We start from the raw sequence: 21,330 nt of genomic DNA, 5'->3' as shown, positions 1-21,330 counted from the left end.
TCTTTTGCCTTCCCCTAACATCTATTGTTTAATCTCTCTCTCTCTCTCTCTCTCTCTCTCTCTCTCTCTCTCTCTCTCTCTCTCTCATACCTCAGGGCCTTGGCACAGCCTGTTCTCCCTTCCTTTCTCTGACCTATTAAAGTCCACTTTGTTGGCTCAGTCATTACACTTCCCTCTGACCCTTCACATGTGGGCAAACCCCTTTATTTGGTCCTATTCTGTCTTCTCCTTGGCCCTTGTATTCATTGTGGCTAGAGAGGCATTTGGGTGACTCTGCCTGACTGCCATAGCTACCTCACAGCAGCAGAGCCATGACTATTTTGCATTGACATTTCTATGAACCTTCCAGATGACCCATGCCCGAGAAATAGGAACCGAGTATGGGGAAGGACCCTGCAGACTGTGAGCATTGGGTTTCTTGCCACTGTTTTCCCAAAATGATTATTGGAGGCAGGCTGGACCAAGCCAACACTTGGAATGATGAGTTCCAGGAGGGAAGAAGGGGAGACAGGACACAGGAGGAAGAGAAGTGGGATGCTCTCTTCCCTCCGAGGCAGCTGAAAGCCAAGAGCACAGAAGGTGGGAAAAAATCACCAAGGGGATTGGAACTCCATCGCTAGGATAACCTCCTAAGCCTGGTACCCACCTCACCTACTGTGCAGCAGCACCAAGTGGCATAAGCCACCATTCTAGAAGGCCACATTCTCAGCTGTGGGTGCTGTATGTGAGATCCTTTTTAAAGAATGTGCCCCACATACTTCATACTTCTACCCTTCCCTGCCCACTTTTTCCAGAGCTAGAGAAGGATGCTATGCCCAAGCACAAGACAGCCAGCAAAGCTGAAGAATCAGCACACTTGGGAGAAGCCCTCAGCCGTGAAACGCCGAGCTTCCTCACTAGTTCTTGGGAGTGCTTCTTCCAGTGCACTTTCAGATTCCCATGGGGCTTAGGCTGTGGTCGCTCAGAGTAGCAAAAAGCTGTAAAATAACTTTCTTGACTGCCTTCTCTCCCCTGTCTCGCTTGCCCAATCCCTGTGTTGTTACTTGTTCATCCTACAGAAATGGCTTTCCCTGGAATCTTTGTCCTATGTCTATGTCCAGGGAAACCCAAATAGAGGTGGAGAAAATTCAGGTTCTTTAGTGGTACTGCCTGAGTGGTTTTGAATAAACCTGAATCTCTTTTCTAATTGAGGTTCAATAGCTGCTGCACATCAGGGCTACTGCAGGTCTATGCTGGGCACAGCAGAGACAGCGCCCAAGTAACCAGTGGATCTAGAAAGCAGCACAGGATATAAAGGGACACAAAAGAATGTCCTGGAATTTCAATTAAAAAAAAATAGTAAAAGACAAACAGCCTGGAGGCCTGAAAAGTATTCCTACCCTTATATGTGTTTCTCCCAAAGGCCCTGCCTGCCCAGCCTTGATAAACAGAAACATTCTTGGCACAAGAAGAAAACCAGCTGTGATTAGCATATTAAGAAACCCAGAGCCCCAGAAGGCCAGAGAGGAGGACAAAGGCCCAGGCCAGGGAGAACAGAAAAGATTAAAGGGGGAAAGGAGGAGGGAGGGAACTGCCATCCAACAAAACAGTGAAAGAGAAACTTTGGTGAAATAAGCCCTTTCTTCCAAATGATCCTATTTAGAATGTAGTAATAGAGATGGGTTTCCAGGGAGTGGAAATGGGAAGGAAGCGATAGGGAAGGGAATGAACAGGGAAAGTAAGAACAAAGATGCCTTTGCTTTCAGGTAGCTCCAAGGCAGATTGTCAGTAAGGGGATATTTCAAGAACACCAAAGGATCAACCTCCGAACCCCACTTGCTTTATGGAAGTTCTGGAGCTTTCTGGCCTGGGAGGAAGGTGACGATGCTGCAAAAGGAAACTATCACAGGGACTGCAAATTTTATAAAATGAGTCTCTTCTGGGAACAGTAGGCATCCCAGCAGGAAACAGATGGGACTCTCAGTCATTAGGGGAGAAATAATCATGAGTGCCTTCGTAAATGTGTGACTTAGGAGCAGGGGCACGGCAACAGATGCTGCAGTATGCAGAATTAAATGCTACCCAGGCCACAATGATTCTGTAAGGGAAAGGTCACCAGGACCTGGAAACAGAGAGGATGCCTAACCACAGGTGAGACCTCTAGGGACAACTCCAACAAAGGGAGCTAAGGAATAGGTACCTTGGCCCTGCTTTTCCCCTTAGCCCTCTTTATGCCTCTGTTTTCTGCTAGTTGACACCAACCAGAAGCCAGGGTCAATCCGGTGGCTTTCGAGGTGTGGTCCCTGAGACAGCACTATTACTTGGAAGAGGCAGCAAGAGCAGCATCACTTAGGAGCTTCTTAGAAGTGAAATAGGGAATCAGAAGTGGGGAAGGGAGTTCTTGAGTGAGACTAAGGTTTTCTAGCCTCAGGTGGGTCTAACTCGGGAATTAGGAGTGTTAGAAGCTCACGGTTACACAAAATTTCCACTGAGTCTGTGGCTCTGGGTTCTTGTCTTGCAAATTTAGAAAGGTTTGTTTAGGTTCAGTGGGAACTTAAGAGAAAGCAAGCAAGAAGAGCCTCTGTATAAGAGGAGCACATTCTAGAGATGGGGTTGAATAGGATTTATGGCAGGAACTTGATTGAGGCATGGAGAGAGAAGCTGGTTAGTCTAGATGACCTACCCACAAAGCGTCTGTGAGTCTTTCCCTCTCAGTGACTGGCCTGGGAGTTCTGACAGCACATACCACTTCTGGCATGTCTAGCCTCCAGCCAGAGCAGACCCAGAACTAGGACACAAATCAGTGTCTCTGTCGGGAGCATATCTGGCCAAAGATGAGAATCAGAACTGCTGGTTCTCAAAGTCCTTGTCCCTTGTGACTGTCTTCTACCTCCTGTTCTCATCAGAAGTGCTAATGATCAGCTATCCCCCCTGAACCTCCAGCATCAGAAGGCATGGTCCAATGCCTAGCAGTCTCCATTTTTTTAAGATCTCGAGGTAATACTAAAACAGGTCCAACTCATGTGGCTCTGAGACCAGCTTTCCAGATTACAGAGCCAGGTAAAGGTAGAGACTGGAACTGGGAGCACATAGATCATTTGCTGAGACTCTTTCCCCCAAATCTTGGACAAATGACTAAGATTGGGTATTTGGGGGTCTTGGATTTGAGGTCAGGCAGAGCCAAGTTATAATCTCAGTTCTATCCATTGACTTCTAGAGACCTTCAGCAAGTTCCCTTCATTTCTTTAACTCGTTTCTTACTCATGAGGTCAAGATTCCAATGAAGAAAGGCCAAATCAGAATGAATGGGTATGGAATCTGAATTCAGTATGGCTTTTGGAGTCGAAGATTTTAGTCTAGCCTCTTGAGTTTATACCCTGAGACAGATTATCCAGAGATGGACAGTTCTCTGCCCAAGCTCACACAGCCACACAGTGAGTGTGTAGGACAGCCATGATTAGAACTGTGGTCTGTCACCCAGTAGGATGCCACCCATCCCGTACCAAGAGGTTCTTTGTATGCTGCCTATCCATCAAGCTTTCCAGGACAATAAACTGTCAAGGGCCAAACTCCAAAACAGATGAGCTCCTCAGAATGCTGTTCTCTCCCTGAAGGGAAAGGGGTAGTATTATGCAAAGAAGAACCCACTCCCAGGAAGGACCCAGGTTCGGAACCAGCCTAGAGGACTTCCCAATCAGCAAGAGTCCCTGCTGCTTCCTGTGGAAGGAACTAGGATGACAGAAAGGGTTATTTGTTCAATGCTCCTAACCCTCAGCCCCTACTCTCTTTATCATCTCTGAGGGTGGCATTTGGTGGGTCCCAAAGGCCTCTCTTGGTACAGAAATCATTGGCATCCTGCTACATCCCCAAATACTCTGCTGTTCATGGCTCTAACTCCACTGCCAGCTTTTGTGTCTTTCTCTGAGTATATGTTTTGAGGCTTCTCTTCCTACTTTCAGGATGGGCCAGAGTACTGGGAAGTTAAAAGTCCCCAGGAGCTGCCTTCAACCCACAACTGATGAGAGTGGGTGTCTAAGCACCCAGTCCCCCCACCTCTGGAGGTGCATGTCATCTACCTTTTCCCAGAGCGCCTCGGCAGTATTAAGCCTCAGTTGTCTACCGTGGCCACTGCTAAGTGATGCACCCTTACTAAACTCCTTCCTTTCTGGTGTTTCCTGGGAGAACCTCCCAAATCACTAACTTCCATTCAAATGTTTGAATCTATTTCTGCTTCTCAGGGATCCAAATAAGAAAGCTTCCTCTGTTCCTCCAGAAGAGTGTCCCATCCCCAACTAGGACATTGCCTGGAAGCATGCTAAGGATGCAAGTACACTCGGGGAGACATTGCCCTCTGGCCTCTCTGGGATCTCTTCCCTGCTTTTCCACTCCTTCCCCAGAGGTTAGGTCTAGTGGATCAACTCTCCCAGGGCTCTACAATAAGAGCTGCCCGACTTCAGCCAGCATGTCTCTAGCAGGACAAGAAGGGGCACAGTGTCTGTTTTAGTGTGGTTCTCAAGCCATACCCTCTCTGTCTCAATAATGGTGAGTCAATCAAGATTGAATATGCAGACCTTTAGCTTCAATGAGGCACCCAGGCAGTACCGGAGGAATTACCTGCCTCCTCCCTACCCACTTGTGCAAGATGATAGCATTAACATTTCCAATACTTCTAGGAAATGGTTTTTCAGCCCCACAATTCATTGTAATGAGTCAAATCTCTTTTCCCTGAAAAATTGCACCTGTTTTTTTTTTTTCCTTCCCTCCTGTAGTGCCCAGAAGACAGGAAGAAAGAACCTCAAAGAATCAAGTATCCAAATGATATTCTCCCCCCAGGCCCACCTCTTTGAAGTGATTCTCTCTTGAAGTAGATATGACTTGAGATGACTGATTTATTGGTTTCTATCTAATGATGGAGGAAGGGAGGGAAAGCTAGGTTTGTTTTGAGTTACCACTATGCAAAGGAAGGAAACTGAAACTTCTCCTCTGGAATGTGTGTAGAATGATGAGATAAGGATGAGGGACCAGTGTTGGAGACTGAGATGTTGTTGGGAGCCAAGGTATAGGTAGAGAGGTATGTAAGCAATGGGTCCAGGGTGGTCAAGGAAGGATAAGTTCTCCAGCACCATAAAGGAGCTCTTAGCTGTATACCATCTCTTGAGTTATTGAACTGCATGAGGTAGCAATATATACCACTCAGAGTTATTTCATGATTCATATGACACAGTATCCATACAGCTTCCAGGACAGCCCCCATGGAACACTTTACACTGTCCATACAGATAAATCCTATCCCTTGTCATCTGCCACAAGGAAGATCTCTGGTCTCATGACCCAGCTCCAGTAAGATCTCCTTATCTTTCACAAGAGAGATTCAAATGAACATCCAGGGCACCTCTGTATTAAATAGCTGAATATTGATTTGCATGCTCAAAACACATCATGTGCCATAACCATGCAGAAAGCTTGTTAAAATACACAATGCTAGGCCCCAGCTGAAGTCTGATTCAGGAAGTCTGGAATGAGGTCCAAGAACCTATATTTCTAACAAATTGTTACATACTGCTGATGGCTACTTGCCTAAGGATCACACTTGGAGGTTCAGCAGTCTAGAATAACAATAAAGCTGAATTTACATATTTGAATTGATTTTTATAGCATGCCAGGTGTTTCATATCTCTCTTCATCCCTGAAGCAAGTCTTAAAAAAAAAAAGTACAGTTGTATAAATCAAGGTTCAAGGAACATCATGCAGTGACCTGGCCCAAGTGATACAATGATAGAGTTAGGGGTGGTGGGTCTCAAGTCTGCTTTCATAACTCCTTCAACCCCTTAGCTCTCTCCTGATAAAGAGAAGAATTGTCTGTCAATATTGGGGAGGACAGGCTACATATAAAGTCGTGGTGAGGGGTCAACCAGGAGGGAAGAAAGAATTTGATCCTGATACACTATCTTAGTTGAGGGTGCTCCTTTGTATGTGCAAATGCTCTGTGGCCCAGAACAAACACAATATATTTGAACAACTTTAGGCCAGGGTTATCAGAACTGTATGTGGGAAGGAGAACATGTTCCCAGACCGTTAGCTCATGTGTGGCTTTGTAGGGTATAAACCTGATCTCTGGTAGCTCATGTGTGGCTTTGTAGGGTATAAACCTGATCTCTGGTAGCCACGTACTACTGTAGTCAATGTGTATCAGTGAGCAAGAACACACTTACAGTGTGTCTATAGTTTGAATTGGCAGTGCTGGGAATATTTACACAACAAAATAAGTAGACATTGCTGATCAGATCCTTTCTCCCTTTAGAGAGCAGTTTGTAAAACATTCACCAGTATAACACCAGTCCTTATTCTAAAGCAATGAAGAGCAGATAGGTGATGAACAGAGAGAGGGGCAGTACTCCTCTATGGCTGTCTTCGGGGGACAGTTTTGGGTCCCTGAGTCCTTCACTTCCCCTTCACCTACTGCCAATGGCTCGTTCTTTTCCTATGTCCTCTGGGAACCTGGGGAGACATCATCATACCTCGTCCTGAGTCAGGGAGCTTGCTTCTCCTCCATATGACTCTTCTTAACTCCTCTCTTTGTCTTGAATATCAAATGAGGCGTGCCAAATTAGCTGTTTTTCAAGCTTGCAAAATGTAGATAGAGCATAATGAACATTCTGGGCTGCTTGTAAATTACCTTCTATAAGCGCCTTTCCATAGTCGGTCGTCCCATCTTTCTCCATGTGCGTGTGGGGAAACACAATTTTTTATCGTTCTAATTATATAAAGTTAGAAGAAGAAAGGACACAGAATAATATTAGCATTTCCCAAAAGGGATAAATAAACCATGAGGACACCGGCACTCTCTGCATTGCCTTTCTGGTGGACCTGTGTCTGAATTCTGTCCTTTAAGGATCACACACATATAGCTCCTGACCTCTACAGATAAGCAGGTCTGTCTTGGTATAGAAGGACAGATGTGGAGCACCAGTTTTCTAGGTGTCTACTCTCACCCCACTGTGTGCCTCATATCCATCCCCAAACCACCATTTATTGAGCCCTTGCTGTGTGCCAGGCATTGTTAGCACTTCTCTAAGAACAATTTCAGGTTTGTAGAAAATCTAAGAGCAAGTAGAATTTCCCGGCACTTACATCGTTTCTCCTTTTGAAGGCACTCACACTAATGCAGTACATTTGTTGCAACTGATGAACCAATATGGATCCGTTATTATTAGTTCAAGCCCATAGTTTACATTAGGGTTCACTTTCTGTGTTTTTCCGTTCTATGGGATTGGACAAATACATATATTCCAGTTATTGTATCATATAGAATAATTCCATTGCCCTAAAAATCCTCATTCCTCAACCTACCAAACCCTTTTGCCTCCTCTTCTGAGCCCCCACCAAGCACTGACTATTTTTACTGTCTCCATAGTTTTTCCTTTTTCAGAATACCTCACAATTCTAATTATACAGCAGAACCAACATTCAGCAGAGCCTTTCCAGATTGATTTCCAGCACTTAGTAATATGCATTTACATCTCCCCCATGTCTTTTATAGCATGCGAGTCCATTTCTTTCTATTGTGGACTAATATTCCATTATATGGCTGTGTCGCAATTTGTCTATACATTCGCTTGCTGAAGGATAACTTGGTTATTTCCAAGCTTTTAACAATCATGACTCAAGCTGCAATAAACATTTATGCACAGTTTTTTTTTAATGTAGACTTAAGTTTTCAATTCATTGGGTAAATACCCATGACTGTAATTACTTCAGTATCATAAGGGTGAAGGGATATTTAGTTTTGCATGAAACTGCCCTACTGTCTTCTAGAGTGGCTGTACCTTACGAATCTATACCAGTAGTGAGGGAGGATTCTTGTCCCAACATTCTTGCAAGTATTTCATGTTGACAGTGGTTCTTTGCTTTGTCTTGGCTTTTTTGATTGTGTCTACAGTGATGTTTCATTAATTTGCAGTTCCCTAACGATGCAGGATGATGGACATACTTCATTTACTTATTTGTCATCTGTATATCTTCCTTGAAGAGATATATGTTCAGAGCTTTGTACTTCAGCCATTTATTTTCCTCTTGTTGAGTTTTTATGTTCTTTATATATTTGAATATATGCCTTTTATCAAGTATGGGTTTGACAAGTATCTTTTCCTACTCTCTTGCTTGTGTTTTCATTTTCTTCTTTTAGTACCTTTTGAGCCCGTGTTTTTTCAGTTAATCCTCAGCATTCTGAACTCTATGATGAATTTGGCTCGATTTTGCTGAGGAACCTGAAGCAGAAAGATCTATGGACTCGCTACCTGATAGAGCTAAGATTTGAACCCAGATCTGATCCCTAATGGCGCTATATGTCACATCACACATTAACAGTGTTTCCTTCTCACCAGAGATCAGCTCTTGTGGGGATGAATTTTGGTTGCCTCCCAGTAAGTTACATGCAGATACCCTGTAGAGTCCAGCCTGTGAACTTGAGTCTCGGGGCCTAATGTAGTATGGGGAGCTCGCTCCTCTGCCCCCTCTTGTTTCTGTTCCTCCCACTTCAGTTTTCCCAGGACAGGACACTCTTCCCAGTCCCATCCTCCTCCAAAGTATTGGCTCATTCAGGATCCCTGCCTTGACTTCCTCATTGCCCCTGGATCAACCCTTCCTCACTTTTAAAAATTCTTCATTCACATGGTACTACCCTAAGCTCTCCACTCCCCACTTCCACTTTCTAGACCTTGATGATGTTTTAATTCTACATGTGATCCATTTCATTGAATAAGTTGTCAAAACTCCTTAAGCATGAAGCTCACATCCCACAGCTCTTTCTTAGTTCCCTCTACTTGGCTAACACACAGTAGATGCTCAGTAAGTGTGTTCTTAGTATTTATCTCCATTCACTTGAAGGGAGATATTGTTAGGCACCCTGATGGTTATAGGTACCTTTGATTTTTTTTTATTTTTTATTGAACTTTTAAAATAAAATATTTTATTTATTATTTTTATTTTATGTCTATGTATGTATTGCCTGCATGTGTGTAAGTGTATCCATGTCATGCAATGCCCGTGGAGATCAGAAGAGGGCGTTGGATCCCTGAAACTGGAGTTACAGATAGTTGTTAGCTGCCATGTGAGTACTGGGATCTGAACCCAGGTCTTGTGCAAGAACAGCCAGTGTTCTGAACCCCTGAGCCATCTCTCCACCCCCTTAGTGAACTTTTGTAATTATATACAACAGTTCTTAATCAAATTTCCATCCATGCCCCCCATCCTCCCACTGGACCTCGTGTATTCCACCATACAGGTTAAATAAGCCTCATCCAGTCAGCATTTTTATGCTGGTGTCCTTCGGTGTAAATTCATCCAGTAGAGCCTAGTCAGCCCATCTAGAGATCCTATGTGAGGCATATTCTCCCTCACCCAGTAGCAATCAGTCTCCAGTAGTTCTCAGTCTAGGGATGGCCTCCCACCCATTTCTCTCTCCCACTCTGGGCCCTGTTTAATTGAGTTGACATGGGTCCTGTGTTCAATGTCGTCATTGCCACAAGTTCACATGTGCAAACTTCCAGTGGCCTGAAAGCCTCTGCTTCCCTGTGTTCATGAATCAGCCTTGGTTCTTACAATCTTTCCGCCTCCTTTTCCACAATGGTCCCTGAGCCATAGGTACGTGAGATTCAATATAGGAGTCCCATCCAAGGAGACACACTCTGTAGTCTCTTAGTCTTTACAACTTGGCCAGTTGGGGTCTTCTGTGTGCATCACACTCTGCTGTGTAAGGGAGGTTTACTGGTGAGAGTTGAGGGAGGCATTAGTTTTCTCTCTACCCCTTGTTCCGCTGTGTTCCATGAGCCTTAGGTGTAGAGGCGGTGCCTTAAATTTTAAAGGATATTTTGTGTGTTTCTTTTGTTTCTAATGGTTTTGATTTCAACTTTAATTTTTTTCATTTTATATTTTAAAAACTCCCTTTCAACATTTTAACTGAAAATCTGTTTCTAGTGCTATGGACCCTAGGCAGGCATAACTCAGTAAGTAAAGGAGATTTTGATCTGCCTCCTTAGAACAGTAAGTGGTGCATCAGTCTCATAAGGAAAGGAGATTTTTAATCATTAAGTCATTAATAAAACAAATGAATAAAAACATACATTTTCACTTTTAAGGCTTATAATTTTTACAGCTGCTAGCAATGGGGCTTGACATGCTGGGTTCAGAGTCAGGTGCCAGTCTTGCTGGATGACATCTCCCAGGAGGTCCCCCTCTCTGGGATACTAAAGGAGGTTGGTGACGACTCACTTGCACAATCTCTAGCCATAGCTTTCTGTGAGATGCTCAAGATCCTGGGGCAATGTGTTGTATTGACAGAGGAGAGGTTCAGGGTTAGATCCACCTCAGAGAGTAGCTATATAATTTGGGAAGCTGATTAACTTCTCCAAGCCCTACTTTCTTCATCCATGAAATCAGAAGAATCATAATACCTCATCAATCTGATTATAAGGTATGGAGCTATTTTGAGGAATAAGCGATTAAGTCTGTAAAGGTTTGGGGACCTATCATGAACTCAGTAAAGCTTCAGTTCAGACTCCTTCCCTGCCTCATACCCCACATCTCCATTCACCTGCCCTTTCAAAGATATTTCTTACCTACTACTAACTTCTACTAAAACCTTTCCTTGTAGAAAAAATTTTTTTAAAAAGCATTCAATATAACTTCTTACATAAGCATCGTGTCTGGCACATATAGATACTCATGTTTGATTCTGAGCTGATTAATATGAGTAGTGTCCTGTACCAGTCAAGGGCCTGTTTGCCCAAGCTGCACCTTGGCCTCCAGTTGATGCTTCATTGCAGGGAGCTGATCTCTACAAGCTGACTTCTTTGGAACCAGGGACGCTGCTCCTTGTGTCCATCTCCTGCCACAGAGGCTCATGGTAGGTCCAGTCTAGAAGGGTACCCCAACTCTTGAGTTCTCAGAACCCTATCTCCTCTCTCTGTTCCTTAAGCCCTAGGGAGGCAGCATCACTTTGCTGTTGCTTCTCTGAGTTAACCTATCTTCTCAAAACTTCTTTGATCACCCAGGTAACCTTTTTTTTGTCACCCCCCCCCATTACATGCTCTGTAATCTCCTGCTTCCTATGGAAGTAGGAATATGTGAACTCAGAGTTAAAATGTCCCCACTTCACCATGCTCTGCCATTTACTGGTCATGTAGCCAATCTTCAGGAGCATCAGTTTGTACACTGTAACAAGGACTAACAACCATTCTGCCTCTCTCATGAGATCATTGAGAGGGTCCAGTAAGGCCATCCAGTTATGCATTCACCAAATACTCACCGAGTGCCTGTCAGATGTTAGTCCCATTGGAAGGCGAAAGGAATGGAACAAGGAACAAGCCAGATAATGTCCCGGTCTCAAGGGGTTCCAGTTAGTAGCAATAAATGTGCTTATAAACTGAAGCGTCTAACAGGAAAAAGTAGCTTTCCCTCCTTCACCTCTGGGAGGCCTTAGGATGTCCAGACCTCTCCACCCCACCTCTGTCCTGTGATAAGAAAGAATGAATGGGGGTGGAGATACAATGACAAGTGCACAGTGCCCTAGGCACCAAACTAAAGGCATCATCCTTCCACCAGACCAAACCAAGGTTTTCCCTTTGCATGAGTCTATTACCATGTTAGAGTTCACTTAAATTAATTATAAAGGATTATCCCGATTCTTCTACTGTGCCATTTAAAATTATTTTATTTGGTGTTATTTGAAGCAAGCATGCTATCGACTACAGCCCATAAGTCTTGTTTATATCTTGATTGTGTTTGAAAAGGTACCTTTAGTAGCATGGTTTTCAGTAACATGATTTTTAGCTATTGATTACCTCTTTTCTAATGATTCAGTCAGCCTCAGTTTAATGATGGTATTGATAACAATACATAGCCAACAATCTCTTTTCACCAGTGCTCCAAATGGCAAATAAAAAGTAATTTGTGCATGTGTGAAAAATAGGGAAATTTGCTATATTTAAGCAAGCATATTCATTCAGACTCAGCACTCTCGCAAGCCACTTGTATTTATATGGATCTCTCTTTCCTTGCCCCATGAAGTAGGTATTTTCATCCTGATAATGAAATCTAAGGCTTAAGACACAGGTGACACACCTGCTCAGGCAATGATGAAACCATAATCAAAATGGAAAATGGGTTGTGGCTGAAGAGATGGCTCAGCCTCAGTAGGTAAGAACATAGTTGTATTTGCAGAAGACCTTGGTTTCATTCCCAACACCCACATAGCAGCTCAGCTCATAGCCATCTATAACTCCAGTTCCAAGGGATCTGATGCCCTCTCCTGGCATCTACAAGCACTACACATACATGGTGCACTTATATACATAAAGGCAAAACACTCATACACATTTATTGGAAAGTGAGACTAAGAGTCCTTATTCAAAGTATCCTCTATTGAGCCTCTACATCATCATCTGTAAATGAAAGAACAGCATTGTGGTCTAAACGAGAAAGAGACCTGGTACTTGGTATGCAGTAACCCATCAGTGGCAACTCCAAAGGAGAGCAATATTGACTCCTCACCGCATGCCTTCTCATCTTCCACCTCCTGCTTTCTGCTCTCTCTGCAGATGACCATTCTCGGGTGAGGCTGTTGGTGCTGGATGGAGACCCCCACTCTGACTATATCAACGCCAACTACATTGATGTAAGTGTCTTGACAAGGCTGAGCAGTTGGGGGCTAGAACTGGCTTTTCAGTATCAAGAGCTAGGGTTGTCTTTAACGTTTTCTTCAGAAAGTAGCCCTTGCATAACATGTCCAGAACGCTGTGTTCCCTCCCTGGTTTGTATGACCCAAGTTGATTGTCCACCTCAAACTACATCTTCTTTCAGGCAAACTGGGATAGTCTGCTCTGTAGAGCCCTGGGACAACTGCTAGTCTATTCATTCACCCCATGTATTCATTTTTATATGTCTCTGTGTATATTCAGTTATTCATTTGAAGTACGGCCATTAATGCAACAAAAATTTAACTCAATGTATGTTATTATTGTGAGGCCCATAAAGCTAAAAATGCCAAGGTCTCTGCCCTCAGTCTTCAAGGGAGAGATAAGCTATGTGTATCAGTAATGCCAGGGCAAACTAGAGAGTGGTGTCACAGGTCCAGATAAAATGCTGCCAATAATTCAGAGGTGGGAAACATATCACTTCACTCATCAGGAATGCAGGATGCAATACAAGTCAGAGCTTTAAGCACAAGAAGAATTTAAAATCAAAGCGAGAGGGGATGGGTTTTTGATGGGGTAACTGCTCAAGCCCAGAGCAAGCTTGGAAGGAACTCTGTAGCATCTCTGAGGCAAGGGTGATGGTTCAGTGGGAGTATGGGAAAATGAGGTTGCTACTAGATCCCTGATGGTTTCCATGGCCAGTCTTAGGCAGTTAGACTGCACCCCAAGGGCAAGAAAAAGTTATTGAAAGTATTTGATCATGGAGGCAGCCTGTTCAGCACTGAGCTTTATGATGATTTATCTGCTACTGAAGGTAAGGTAGATCAGAAAGAAGAGATTCTGGAATTAGCACAACCAAGTAGGAAAAAAGCTGCTCCAACATTCCAGGCACTCCTGAGGAAGGACTCAAACAGGAGACAGAAGTAGGCACAGTATGGGGGAATCTGAAAAAGGAGAGCATCATCACTGTGGCCAGGTGGACATCTTGGGGTGCTGACTCAAACTGAGCTTCTCCAGGTCTCAGCTCAGAGCCCAAGGGCCTTAAAGAATGGCGCAAGGCTCCCCACTGGTCCCTCAGATTCTCAAATGTATTTATAAAACTATAGAGTACAGTAGCATCCTTTGAGAATTAATAATCTTACCTGAGCCAAATTGTTCATTAATTCAACAAGTACTTACTAAGCCTTGAACCTGACGCTGCCTCACACTCTGTGCTCAGTGGACACTGAGCCAGCACATGCCAATCTGGGTCAGATTGGTTCCTTCTTTTTTTCTCTACTTTGCCTGTGACCAGGTAGATGTGACAGTCCTAAAGGATACATCCCACATAGATCTTGGCATGCCCAAGTTGCTCTTTCTATCTGGCATTTGCCATCTGAATGGAAACACTCCAATAAAATCACCACATGCTCTCAATCCACAGCGGGTCCTTTGTCTTTGTCCTCAGAGCTGCTCCTGTCCTCTGCTCTCCTTTGCTTTGCAATTGACTGAGTACACACTTGTGAACATGTATGTAGTCTGCAGGGAAGGAGAGAAGCTGACTTCCTCAGTGATGGGCTGATGGGAGATCCAAGTATGATAGGATGGGGAAAGCCTATGTACCCCTTTCTCTTCCTTCCTGGGTACAAGCTCCTTGATGGACATACTACATCTGCAGCTACAGCCTCCCTCCAGTCCACTGCCACTTCAGGTCCTGCCAGGCAGCCTCAGATCCTGGGCTCAGGTGATTGTGCCTCCAGTTGTCTCACTAGCTCCATGGGTAGACATAGCCGCCTGCGGCTGCTGATCTTCAGGTTGCCCCACTGCTCCCTGCTTTGTATCTTGTTTCCCTAGTATCTATAAAATCACTTCCATATATTGAGTTCCCTCCATCTACAATGCCTGGAGTGGTTTCCTCTTCCCTATTTGACCCTGTCTAGCAAAGAGCTGGGGCTGGAGCTTCAGTGGAGATGAAAGACAGTCGCTGTCTCCATGGCCCTTGTGGGTGATTTCAGAAGGAGATGGCCAGCTCTGAGTAGCTAATCTCCAGGCAGAGCAAGGTGCTCCAACCATCCACTGACCAGGCCATCAGCCTCTCCCTCTATTACTCATTTCACAATATGCTAAGCAGACTCTCCACTGTGTGCTAGAAATACTGACCTTTCATATGTGGACTAAGCCAGATAAGAAAAGAGACCCTTACAGAGCAGGAATTATAGAATCAAATCTTCAAGGTGGGAAAGGGTGTCCAAAGAAGACTTCTTGGATGGTCTGACACCTCAGTCCTGCCTTGAAGAGCGACAAAGAAACAAATGGGCAAGAAGTTACAGTAACCTAAGAGTTAGTGATCATTTCCCATGTACCGATATCATCTTAACTAATACCTCAACCTCACTCTCAGTACCCATTTCCAGATGAGTAAGCTGAGGGTCTTAAGGTTGGGTGACATACCCAGAATACTGTAAAAAAGGAGGTAAGTGGAGAGGAGCCAGAGTTTGAATCAGGAGTCCCAGACTCTGCAGTTGACTTCTAATGAGTCACTCCTGGGCTCTATGATGGCTGCTTTAAGTGAGTCTGCTTATTAGGAATTTAGTATCTCTTCAAGATGGGTCTTGTCACTCCTACTTTCCAAATTGGGAAACTGAGACTTAGAGCAAAGCTTGTCCAACATCATTCAGCTGGTCAGTGACAGACCCAAGTAGAGGCTGCATGTCATCCAGGGTTCCTTCTCTTTCCCTTCTATCTACCACAGACACCATCCCATAGCCTGAAGTCTATGGACACTAAGCTAGCACATGTTGATACAGTTAGATTGGTTCCTTCTATTTCTTCTCTGCCTTGACTGTGGCCAGGTACATGAGACAGTTCTAAGGGATAGAACTCATGGCATAGTCTTTCATGCCTGAGTTTCCACATCTATCTGACATTTGACATCTAAATGGAAATTCCCCCCAAAAGCATACTCAATCCGTATTACAGTAAATGCCTGACTTCACGTGGAACTGAGGCTTTGCCATGTTGAATGGGCAACAAATGAAATTGCTTTAAGTGCAAGTGAATCTCTACAACACCAGCACTAATCAGGCTTCCCACTTCTGTCATGTTCTATCACTACAAAGCATTTTGAAAGCCATTAAAGACAGGAAACCAGGGGTTGAGGTTAAGAGCACTGCCCAAGGTCACACAGCTAGACTTTAATTCTCTGCACAGCTAGAACACACCACAGCCCCTCCTTCTCTCTGTAAGAAGTAGATTGTGCAGACAGGACAAATGTCTGTACCACATGCTGTCCTAACAAGTAATATCAGACCTTGAGCTACATCTCAGTGGTTAGCATCAAGGACTAATGAGACTACAGTCATGAATTCAATCCTTGTTGAGCCTGTTGAATACAAGCCTTTCTGATGACTAGCTTTGTGACTATGGATAAATTACTTACTCACTCTGTCATCTGTACAATGATAATAATACCAGATCACAAATATGTGATAACTGCTATGAAGTGCCTAGTAGAGTCTCAGGAGAAAACAGAAGCTGACTCAGAAGGGTTAACGAGGGAGAGTTTAATAAGGGTATGAATAGGATAGAAGCAAACCAACCAACAGTATTGGGTGGAATATCTTGGCACTTGATATGACAAAGAGATGTCTGAAGTTCTGTGGCTGAACAAGAGAAGAAAATGGCCATAAAGAAAAGAGAGTTACTATAAGGAGAGGGGTGCCTGGCCCTATAGAGCTGGAGCCCTTGACAGAGAAAGGCTAACCCCTGCTGATGTAGCAAGAAGTGACCTAGAAGGGGATTGCCCATGGCTCAGCCCTCAAGATCTGCTGGGCCATTAGCCATGGTAAAACCACATTGAGACCATGCATGTCACGTGCCTGTCCCCATGCAGCATCTGAGCAATGAGATCCTCTCTAGACTCCAGAAACCCACATAGTCCCCCAAAACAAAGCATTCAAACCATGAGGGTCCTCAGTGAAAGAGATAAAAGGAAATGTACTGTTCAACTGGGTCTCCTCTGGGGATTTACCAAGACCTAGTACAGAAAACTTCCTAACCTTAAAAGAACTTTGAGTTTATTAGGTCTCACCTTAAGGGGGCTGGAGATATGGCTCAATTGTGAGAGCACTGGCTACATTTGCAGAGGGGCTAGGTTCAGTTCCCAGCACCCACATGGCAGCTAACAACCATCTGTAACTCCAGTTCCAAGGAATCTGACACCCTAGTCTGGCCTCTGTGAGCATTGCAAGTGCACACGGGTACACTTCCACTCACACAAGCAAAACACTAATACACATAAAATCAAAATAAATTGTGTAAAAGAGTTCCACCTTAAGGCAGACCTTCCACTGGTCTCTGAATTCTGCTCCTTCAGGTTGGACCAATAGGCACAGGAGAGCCTAGCAGCCTACTTTACAATATATACAGCTACCTCCCATAGTACAGAGAAGAGTGTGGAAGAGAAGATAGAGCAAGAGACGGGAAAAGAAACTTTTAAAGAGTTACCATTATGTGGCAGGGAGCAGTAGAACTGTGAGCCTAACTTATAGTTGAGTCATGTTAAATACTTGTGGACTCCTGGCAATTCGGGGCGGTGGGGAGGGAGGGAGGATATGAGAGAGAATATGAGAGAGAGAGAATGAATGAATGAATGAATCAGAATCTAATCTTCACTGCTTTGCCATGGCCCCCACCTCAGCCAAAAGCTAGCTACTCAAGCTAGAATCCTTTCTCCACAATTGGATCTTGACAATTCATTAAAATGACTCCATTTGGATAATGAGCTGGATGAGGCCAACCCTATCTGGGCCTCTGGAGGCCATGATCTGCTGCTGTTTGAACCACCCCACTGGCGGGTTTGTTTGCACACCCGAAAATGTATCGGCCACTTGAATCTGTTATAAATTACCAGCCTGGAAATAAATATCGTACCTGGGTCCCCAGTAAGTAACAGATGCGGGAGTGCAGAGTGAGATAAATGCATTTTGGATGCAAACCTCTTTCCCATTGCTCACAGACAGATGGAGGCAGGCCCAGTGCTGTTTTGCAGTCGATCTGCATGCTGTGTAGGTGGGACTTAAATGAACTCAAAGTTCTTTTGAGGTTAGGAAGTTTTCTGTGCTAGCTCTTGGCAAATCCCCAGAGGAGACCCAGTCGAACAGTACATTTCCTTTTATCTCCTTTGCTGAGGAGCCTCATGGCTTTAATGTTTTCTCTTTGGGGACTGTGTGGGTTTCTAGAGTCCAGAGATGGTCTCTTTGCTCAGACGCAGTATGGGGACAGGCATGTGGCACGCATGGTTTCAATGTGATTTTACCACAGCTGATGGTCCAGGCAGACTTTTTCAGTCCTGAGCGCAGATCCATGAGCAAGTCAGCTACATCCCTGTCCTAATGAGTGCTCATTACATAGAGGAGAGGGGGGCAGACAGACATGTAAATGAACAAGCCATCTAGTGATTAGTGCTTTGAAGAAAAGGAGGCCAAGAAGGCTAAAGAGGTAGCACAGTAAAGCACGTGAGAACCTAAACACCTGAACTCAATCCCTAGCACCCACATAAAAAGTCATGTGCAGTAATACGTGCCTCTAATCTCAACACGGAGAAGGTAGAGACAGTCGAATCCCTGGGACTTATTGGCCAGGCAGTCTAGTTCACTCAAATTAGAGAACTTCAGGTTCAGTGAGAGACTGTCTCAAAATAACTTGGAGAATGACAGAAGATATCTGACATCAACCTCAAGCCTCCATGTACACATTCACACATGTGCTCCTACATAGACTTGTGCATACATACACAGACACATGCAACAGAAAGGAAGGAAGGAAAAGCAAGCTGGGACTAGGGAAGAGCAGGAGGCATTGTGGTCAGGTAAGGGCTGTCAGTGATTAGTAATAGAATAGAAGGCTGAGGTAGTGAGAGAGAAAACCACTCTGTTATGGTGGGTCAGCACTAGGCTTTTGGATAGAAACATGGCTACAGCTCCTGCAGAAGAGGAATGATCCCACGAGCAATGGGGACAGTGGTGGGAAGACTAGGCAGATGCTCAAGGCACTAAGTGAGAACACAAGAATACCAAGAGGCCCAAACTAGGCTTAATTAAGAGGCTAATTAAGCCACCACCTCCTCAGAGAACAGTCTTCTGGCCTCGTGGCTGAGTCTGTTCCCACGGGTACTCTACAGAGCCCCACAACTTCCTTTGGAGGTTCTTATCCCATTTTGTGGATGTCTGCAAGCTGCTTCAAAACAGAAGCCACATCTGTCTGCTCCACTTTTCTACTTCCAGAGTCTCATACATAGAAGAAGGTATTCCTTTAGTCCTTGCAGATTGAATTGAAATGGCCAAGCAAGCAGATGGAAGCACATAGCAGTGAGCCTTAGCAGTCTAACCTCACAAAGGAAATGTGAATTCCTGCCCAGAATTTCATCCCATTGACTCTCAAGTACAGTATGATCTTTCGAACCCTAATTTCCTCCAGAGTCTCTAGTATTAAGTCCAGGCATTAAGGGTGAGCCCCAATGTCACTCAAAACACATTTGGACATGTAGTCTACCAACCAGGCTTTGCTGAAAGTTGTATCCAGCTCTGGGTGGTATGTCTCATGACCCAGAGGAAGTACTCAGTGCAGCTCATGTCCCTGTGTTCCCTGGGCATATGAAAGTCCTCCTGGTTCTCCCATGAGAAAGGTGTGTCGTGGGGAAGGAGTTGCTTCTGTATCACAGAAGAATTCATGTCTGAAGAGCTGGGTAGTGATACTGAAGCGCAGGGCTCATGGAGTTGAGAGGTGGACACAGAGAGACAGCTGGGAGTAAAGCTAGAGATGAAAACAGAGACATTGCTACTCTAAGCAGAGAGACTCGGACATTACCATAAAAGCAATGGAGATCTACTGCAGACTCACGGATATAGGACTGACACCCTCAGGTATGCCAAGAGACTCCCACTGGGCTACGGGAGCAAAACCAGGACTTGGAGGACACCAGGGGGTTGATGCTGTGGTCCAGGTCAAGGAGGATGAGGCTCTGAGAACAAGTGATGATGGAGATGGCAGCGAGGGTAGATAGACTTGGGAGAGCTCATTGTTCCAGGCTTTACAAGGCTGTTTTCTGCTCCCAAACCAACCTCAGAGTCTAATTTTCCAGCCAGGCTTCAAAGCCTGACATGGAGAAATAGGTACGTCATCTTATCACTTGTGTCTCAGAAGAGGGCTCAGTTATTACTAACAAGGGAAGACTTATCTACCCAGAAACCTCTACAGGTCTGGAATGTGCTATTAATAATGAAAGCATCTTAATTAATGTTTGAAAAATAACCAATAATACAGTAGAAAAGGCACATTTATGAAATCTTAGAATTATGTCTGGTTGAGACTCTAGTCACTATCATATATTTTTAACTCACTTAATGATATTGTAATTTAAATAGTTGTATCCTCATTTTATAGAAATAAATAACTGAAACCTAAAGAGGTTAAATAACGTGTCCTAAATGATATGGCTAAGAAGAGATAGAGTCAAAATTCAAGCCAAGACAGCTGAGTTGGTCTACAGTACACGTGTCCTCCATGTTACCATGTATTTCTGTGTAATTGGTCATAGCTTGCTTATTGAGCACTACTCTGACTCTCGCACTGTGTAAGGCTTTGTGGAGAATTGTTTTGAACTTAGAAGTCGGTGTGTGTCAACTATGTGTCCTCATTAAGTACATAGGACCACTCACATAGAGTTTAGTGGCATTAATAATGCCTGTGTGGTTAATCTTCACAAGTTAAGTTTTTGCATTACTGTGACCACATATCAGAGAAAAGCAATTTAAAAGAGGAAAGATTTCTTTTGGCTCACAGTTTCAGAGGTGTCAGTCTATCATGGCAGGATAGTATGGCAGAGAGAGTGGTTCACATCGTACCCAGGAAGCAGAGAAAAGGGGAATATAGGAACAGGGTCCAGGACAAGATGGAGTCCCCAGTGTCACACTCCCACTTCCTCCAGTTAGCCATCACCCACACACACACACACACACACCTCTTTCTCCACCTCCCAATAATACATCAAATTATGACTATGTCATTCATTAGATCACAGCCCTCATGGTTTAATTGTCTTAATTGTCTCTAAACAGACATACCTAGAGGTGTGCTTTGTTAATTTCTCAATCTAGTCAAATTGACAGTAAAGACTAACCATCATTTAGATAGTTTCTGGTCATGTCATGATATTGACCTTGGGTCAGTGTTGTCAGGTACTCAAGATAGGTTTATTCCAGTTTCTGCTGTTACTCTATTAAATGTTTAGTGGATAAGTGTGCAACTAAGGTCCAGGAATGCATAAGGGGCTCATGCACTGGTCTTTGTGTCACCAAAATACACAGTTTCATACAGAAAAATTCATTTTTAATGCAATTGACATTGAGACGTTTTCACATGCATTTCTAATCTCTATATGCATGAATATCACTGGTCACAGTCACCTACCTTCTGAGCTCCTCGGCATCTGAGCATGAATACAAACTCATCAGATAGACAGACTTCCTCTCCCACTAGAGGCTCCATACTCTGCCATCCCTGTCACTGTCCACTGTGTTGTCAGCACCCTCATCCATTCCCCCCTGTCTGCCCTTCTGGTAAATCTAGTCAGCCAGAGGTCCCTGTTCCAGGAGGGTCAGCTGTTCCTCATCTACGGCAA

At 44.2% G+C, this 21,330-nt stretch overlaps 1 protein-coding gene across 6 annotated transcripts in view; it reads left to right on the top strand.

Moving 5' to 3' along the window:
- The window catches only part of Ptprt (protein tyrosine phosphatase receptor type T), a 1,217,152-nt gene that overhangs the window by 1,142,280 nt on the left and 53,542 nt on the right, over nucleotides 1-21,330 (top strand). For all 6 annotated transcript variants that reach the window (XM_029554985.1, XM_029554983.1, XM_029554981.1 and 3 more), the window contains one exon: nucleotides 12,576-12,652. In XM_029554985.1, the coding sequence (XP_029410845.1) occupies nucleotides 12,576-12,652 (77 nt within the window). The remainder of the gene's footprint in view (nucleotides 1-12,575; nucleotides 12,653-21,330) is intronic.

Source organism: Nannospalax galili, unplaced genomic scaffold, assembly GCF_000622305.1.
Source record: "Nannospalax galili isolate Female #2095 unplaced genomic scaffold, S.galili_v1.0 scaffold205, whole genome shotgun sequence".
Classification (NCBI taxonomy): Eukaryota; Metazoa; Chordata; class Mammalia; order Rodentia; family Spalacidae; genus Nannospalax; species Nannospalax galili.
This window is presented reverse-complemented; position numbering and strand designations above follow the sequence as displayed.